Genomic DNA, 6791 nt, shown 5'->3' with positions numbered 1-6791 from the left:
ACTATATATCCTGTTTGTAGAAGATTGGATGAGGATTGTGGGCATATCTTCTTCAAATGTAAATTTGCAAAAATATGTTGGCAGTTACTGGACATGGAAGATATCAGAGCTAATCTGGTGAGCTGCCAATCCGGTTTAGAAGTTTTGGCTAGGACCTGGGAGTTACAAATGAATATGCAATTGAAAGTGCTTGTTTTCCTATAGAGTTGGTGGTCAGTAAGGAATAAGACTAATGCTGGTGAGAAGATGCCAAGTTGCCAACAGCAACTAATGTATGTGGTTCTATTATGTTTTTCCTCATGCAATTTGATAAGCTATATGAGACCCAAAAGAAGTTAACTTCCAAAACTCAAGAGTCATGAAAACCTCCACCGGAGAACATTTACAAAATCAACTCGGATGGCTCTTTTAACTCTGATAAACGAACCGGAGGATGGGGCTTTGTTGTGAGAAATATGAATGGAGAGGTCCTAGCTGCTGGGGCTGGGAATATTCAGTACGCCTCATCGGCATTACATGCTGAGGTCATTGCGGTATATAAGAGTATTCTTCATGCAGCTCAGCTAGGTATGTCACGAATTATTTTGGAAATAGATGCCACGGTTCTAGCTACGACCCTCAGGTCAACAGATGTTGATCGGAGCTGCATTGGGGCTTTGGTGGTTCAAATTCGAGACATAATGCAATCGGAGGTTTCTTCGTGTACTATCTCAGTGTGTAATAGAAATTGTAATAATATTGCTGACTCTTTAGCTACGGAATTTATGTTTTAGAAGTTGGTTCATGTGTTTACATGATCGATGTGCCCTGGGTATATGTAATGGATATTGTATCTCGTGATTTGCCGTTGCATAGAGCTTGATGCTCGTGTTGAATCTCAAAAAAAAAATCTACCACCCCCTTCCAGTGAGATCTCCCTTCCAATCGGGGGTTGTAGAGCCGACGAGGCGACGGCGATGTAGAGCCTCGCCGGCGAAAACCCAAGATCCGGCGCTGTGCTCCTCCACCGGGCACCCGCGCGCCTTACTTGCTTCGAGGTTCCAACTGCCGCGGCATCCCCTCCGCGATCGCCCAGATCCAGCCGCGCACAGCTCCGATCCGCGAGTGGCGGCGCTTTTACCCGCGGCCTGGCAGCTGCGTTCGGTTCGCTGCTAGTCTCTGCGAGGAGTCCGGGGTTCCTCCTGCCTTCCCGTCACCTCGCTCGCTTCTCGTTCGAGTAAGTGGCCCCACAACTAGTCCCTGCCCCTCCTGAGCAAATCGCTACCTTACCAACCAATTTCGTGCCTTCTGGTCGTATGGAGATCGTTTAATTGGTTTAGTATAGGGGGCTGCTTGTGCTTGGCGTAGGCTAAAGAACCTCTGATTTTAGTGCCAATTAGCATCTGGTTGCTCTTTCAGCATTTTTCTTGGAACAAATAAATCTCTGTATATCGGGTTGCTCTAGGTGGCTATGCTAGTACTTGTTACGACTCGCTTTGGTACTTGTTAAGGCTCACTTTGATAGTTTATGGACATAGGAGAGAATCCAGGAAAAATTTAAGGACACCGTGTGCATTCCACTCTACTTTTAATCTTGTCCTTCTGTAACTTTTTTTTTAAAAAAAAACTAGTCCTGCTGAAACTGGTTTGAGAAAACGGAGTGTCTCACACAGTTGAGATAGGCTCAGTCCCTATCATGTTTCTGTTTAGACATTTCATTTTTGTTTCAGCTCGGATTAACAGCTGCAGATGCCTTGCGGAATTGTTTATGATGCGTGCTTAAAATTGCTTCTCATCAAATTTCAAGGAGCATATGCATCGTTAAGTTTGCTGTTTTCTTTGTTTAACACATTTTTCTTGTTAGGCCTTTGATCCTGCACGATGGCTGCTACACAACCGTCATATTGGTCTGACCTCCATCCAGAACTTCTGGGCCTTGTCCTCGGGCGGCTCCCTTCCCTTGCTGACCGTGTTCGACTGCGAGCAGTCTGCCAGACATGGCGCTACAATGCTCGACTGCAGCTCCTGCCCCCTCCGCTCCCATGGCTTGCCCTCCTTGATGGGACCTTCCTGAGCATCCCGGGTGGTGAAATCCACCGCATGCCTATTCCTGATGATGCCCGTTACCATGGCTCTATTGACAACTGGCTCTTACTCATGCAAAATGATGGCAGTTTCTCTTTGGTGAACCCTTTCTCCAAAACTATGCTGCAGCTTCCTAAGCTAGCCACCATTTGGCACCAATTGAGGAATGCCGACACTGGAAATCCATTTTTCTATAAGTTGGTCACACCCTCGTCCCTGGACTTATCACCAGATTCCCTTGTTGCTGCGCTGATCATGGACAAACATTCTAACATCACACTTAGTATTTGCCAGCCCCCGGTTCCCAACAACACATTGAGAAAGTATGATGATGAGCATGCTTGTGATGTTGTGTTCTTTAATGGAAAGCTGTATGCTTTTATCTCCAGGAAGCTCTTTCTTGTTGAGATTGCTGGTAACCACAAATGTAAGCCAAAAATCTCATCCATGAGATGCGTAATTGACACTATCAAGCTTTCAGATATTGCACAGCGATCCCGATCCTCTACCGAGAATTATTGCTTCGAACTTCGGTATTATCTAGTCGAATCTGGTGGTAGACTGTTGCTTGTTGTGCGGCAGGTTGGGGTCCCGTTCCCTCTGCCAGAACACAGTTTGGGGGAACATAAACGCCGCACCATTTGGTTCAACGTCTTTGAGGCAGACTTGACCGCCAATTCTTGTCATAAATGGAGAAGAGTCAGCTCTTTGGCTGGCCAAGCGCTCTTTGTCGGCACATACTCCAAGTCTCTCCCTGCTACTGAATGTGGTTCTGCTCAGGAAGATTGCATCTACTTCACATGTGACTATGCCTGGGAATATCCTGATCCTGATCCTCTTCGGGACTCGGTGTTTTAAACATGAGAAACGGGATGATCACACCGTTGTTGCCAGAGAACACAGCGGTGCGGCCTGTTTGCAAGGGGTGCCCGACATGGTTTTTCCCTTCTGATGCTATGTAATCCACATTCCAGCATAGCGTTCTTCATCTGTTGCCGGGGTCTTTTAATTATGTAGTTCAGTATTGGAGGCTGGATTCTGCTTGTGTGTACCCTTGCCTAGATTCTCAAGAAGACATGTATTGCCTAGCGTCTGCTCAGGATACGTTTGAATAAGCAAGTCTTGGTTCTTGTGAATTCAGCTTTCATTTGTTTATGCTGCACTTTTTATTTGACATGCAAGCTCTGGAACAATGATGTCACAGCCATTGTTGTATACCTGAATGCTTTCACTTCCTCAGCTTTTTATCTCTGGCACTGGCATTGTTCCAGTTACGGTTGCTATGTATTTCGTGGTTCTGTCGTACAATATGGCCACCAGATCTGTTTCTGAATGCAATCACATTCAGATTGTTGTTATATATATATCATCAAAAAGGGGGAAATTGATATCGCGGCCCAGCCGCGCTGCTAGAGTGATTTCTTCACATGCGGCATGGTGCCTCTAGTGTTGCTGCAGTTGCATTGCAGTGGCCTGATTGTTTCAGTTTCTTCTGTAAAGACGCCAGATGGTTCATCTTGTGTGGTTTGCGCCTGCTTTTGACTAGAACCGAGGTGCTAGCCGCGCCCGGTGTCCGATCGTTAGATGGCTCGAACGATGGTGTCATGAGTTATGATCAACCATCAGATAATACTGGTGATGTTGCCAGAAGACGTTGCTAGGTGCAGCGTCTTCTTGGTCTATGGTCCTCTACCTGTTGCTGACGGTGCTGGTTGATCCAGCCATCAGGTATGGTGAAACCCATCAATCCCCAATACTAATGCTGGATGCCTGCAAATCCCTTGGAACGCCATCAGAAAGTCACTTGGATCCAGTATTGGGCCGAGCGCGATCTCAATCTGATCGACGCCATCGTTTACGAAAATTGGGTGGCCGAGGTTTGGTCGACATGTGAGTGATAAAGCTAAGCTTAAGCTTTGCACTCCTTTGAAAAAAAAAGAAAGAATAAGCTACCTTTGCACTGTCATCTCCCTATCGCTCCCTCACCTTTGTACTCAGCTCGCATATATGCCCCAGCTAGCTCGATCGAGCCTGCCCAGTTCTCCCCAGCCGGCGACAGATCGAGAAGAAAGACCGGGTCGTCGTCACTGCTGGCCGCACAAAGCTACTGATCTTGGGTCCTGGTTACTAGTCTACTGCAGAATACATCCATCCCTGTTGCAAAATATCTGCATGAAGCTGCTCTAGCAGCTTGAGCAGAGCTACAACCTGCTGATCTGATGATCTGCTGGTCGCGCACGTACTGTCACTGTCGATGTAGCAAGCACGTCTTACCTGTACGAACGCATCATGGATTAGCAGCAAGTTCGTGCAACTAGCAGTGGGTACGTGGACCGTGCCCTCCAAGAAGCTAAGCTGGAACGGCCGTGTGATGATTATAGTAGTCGAGTGCCTTGGCCAGCGAGGAGGCAGCGACACGTCATAAAAGGCGCGGCCTAGCCTTGGTAGCTGCTGCTGATGGCCACACCCACTCCATGCCCCATCCCCTGAACCTTAACTGCAGGATCAGCAAATAAAACAATGAGGTGCTGATCGTAATCGAGCACCACTGCAGTACGTTGAATGATCCATGCATCAAGTGATGCTTGCATTGCATGCTGTGAGTTGTGATGAGTGATGACGCTTGCAAAGCAAAGCAATGCAATGCGATGCAATGCAATGATAGCGGCTGATGTGGGAGAGAAACCAAACCAACGGCCATTAATAAGGTAGTAAAAAGGAAGATTAGTGTTGGTAGCCTTTTTTTTATCAGGTTGGCACTAGCAGCACAATGGCAGTCAAACACAAATAAAAGAGTCGAAGCTAGCGTAGCATTGCTAGTTGTAGCATAGCAGCAGCAGCAGCTCATCGTCAGGCGCATAAGCTAAGTGGGCGGCGGCTCGTGGCCGGAACGGGGCGGCGAGACGACCAAGCAAAAGGCAAAAGGGGTCGGATCGGAAAAGCGGAGGAAACTAACGGAGGGGAAAGGGGAGGGAGGGGTCAATCGGGGTCGTGGGGACGATGATGGAGCCATGATGCGGTGTCGGAGCAAGTGCGGGGATTATGCCGGGAATATCCGCTCGCTCGCCGTCGCCGGCTTGATGATCGGATCCGCTGGCATGGCAATGCAGCCGGGGCAGGCAGCAGGACGCACGCACGCATTCAGATGGGCATGCAGATTCAGGAGAAGATGGATCGGAGAGCTAGCCCCAGCGGCGGCGGCGGTGGTGCGTGCCGACGCCATTGATGATGCCCGCGCGCGGTGATCTGATGCACCGACCGATCGACCACTCCGTTTGCGTTGCGTTGCGTACATGTCGCACGACCGCGCCTTTGTCGACACGGCGATCGATCCAGTGCAGGGCCATGGATCTATCGACGATGCTATGCTACTTCGTAGTACACTTGAGCACGAGGCAGGGCATTTTGTTGAGGCTTGATCCACGCCGCCGCCCAGGAACCATCGCCAGATCTCTCTCGCTGTGCAGTGCATGCCGGGGCAGGCTGGCCAATTGAACAGGGATGCAAAATTGGTGACACTTTAAGTGCGCCGTACAAACTATATGGAAACTTCAATCTGGGCCATCAGATCAATATCCAAATGGAGGGGCGCAGAAAGTTGGGAGGATGGATTTGCAAAAGTGTGATTACCCAATCCAAGGGCGAATCCAGATTGTAAAATTATCCAGTCCCCCATACCCTTTAGATATTGATCCAATAACTCAGATTGAAGTTTTTATAGTTTGCATGGAGAGGTTGGTTTGCACCTGATACGTTGTCTTTTTAGTAGTATAAATTTTAAACTAAGGAGAATTGGAGGTGCAAAGCACGTACGGTTAAAAGATACGCTGCTCTGTCCCCGCTTGTGTGTAACAAAAAAAACGAGAGCCTACGTACTGGACTGCACACGTAAGGCTGGTGCTTCCTGCATTATTTGTGGTAAAATAAAATGAAATATCCCATCATGCACCCCTGGCCATCGTTGGCCTCCGACGACCCGCCGGCCGCGCTTTCCGGCGTCGGCGAGCCAACCAGCACCCGGCCGCCGGCCCGGCCCCTCGCGCGCGCACTTCACCACGGTGCAACGCGGAACACGCGCGCCCCTCGACCGCGCAGCGCAGGCACCCCCTCCCTCGTTGACGAGCCCCGGACTCGACGTCGCGGTGCGCGTCGCCGTCGCCGCCCGTGTGCCCCGCCGCGTCCCTGTGCTCCGCAGCCTTCACGCGCGGGCGCGGCCGGCCCGGCCCCCGCGCGCACTACCGTCCGTCATGCTCCCTCGGGCTCCGGCGGGGCTCCGCGTCTGCTCTGCGCGCGTCCTCATGCTCGGTGCTCACGCACGCACGCCGCGCGTACTACGCGTAGCGTCCGTCTCCCCCGCATGTGTAACCCGCGGCCGGGCCGGGTCCTCGTCGACTCGGCGCCGCCTCCTCCTCATACGCGCTAACGCCGCCGGCCGGGGATTGGATCGGAGCTGCCCGCCTGCCGTTGACTCCCAATGACGAGCTGCCGCCGAAAAGCCGAGGCGCGCGGCCGGCCTAGTGGAAGCAGGCGGGCACTGACGAGGGACGACGACGCGGCAACCCCGCTGGGCGCGCGGTGCTGTCCCTGTCCGTGGGGTTTCGGCCCCGCATGGCAGGCAGAGGCGCGTACCTAGCTTTAATTTGACCTGCCTGGCTGCCTGCACCAACTAGTGCACGGACGCCGCCGAGGCCATCAGCAGCGAGCGCGTGGCCGTTGGCCGGCACGGA

General features: G+C 51.2%; 1 protein-coding gene across 1 annotated transcript; it reads left to right on the top strand.

Moving 5' to 3' along the window:
* The first annotated feature begins 851 nt into the window (after positions 1 to 851).
* Positions 852 to 3320, top strand: LOC120702582. Its single transcript, XM_039986442.1, has 2 exons — positions 852 to 1216; positions 1844 to 3320. The coding sequence occupies exon 2, from the start codon at positions 1861 to 1863 to the stop codon at positions 2920 to 2922; it is 1062 nt and encodes a 353-aa protein (XP_039842376.1). The 5' UTR covers positions 852 to 1216; positions 1844 to 1860; the 3' UTR covers positions 2923 to 3320.
* The last annotated feature ends 3471 nt before the right edge of the window (positions 3321 to 6791 follow it).

This window comes from Panicum virgatum, chromosome 4K, assembly GCF_016808335.1.
Source record: "Panicum virgatum strain AP13 chromosome 4K, P.virgatum_v5, whole genome shotgun sequence".
Taxonomy (NCBI): domain Eukaryota; kingdom Viridiplantae; phylum Streptophyta; class Magnoliopsida; order Poales; family Poaceae; genus Panicum; species Panicum virgatum.
This window is presented reverse-complemented; position numbering and strand designations above follow the sequence as displayed.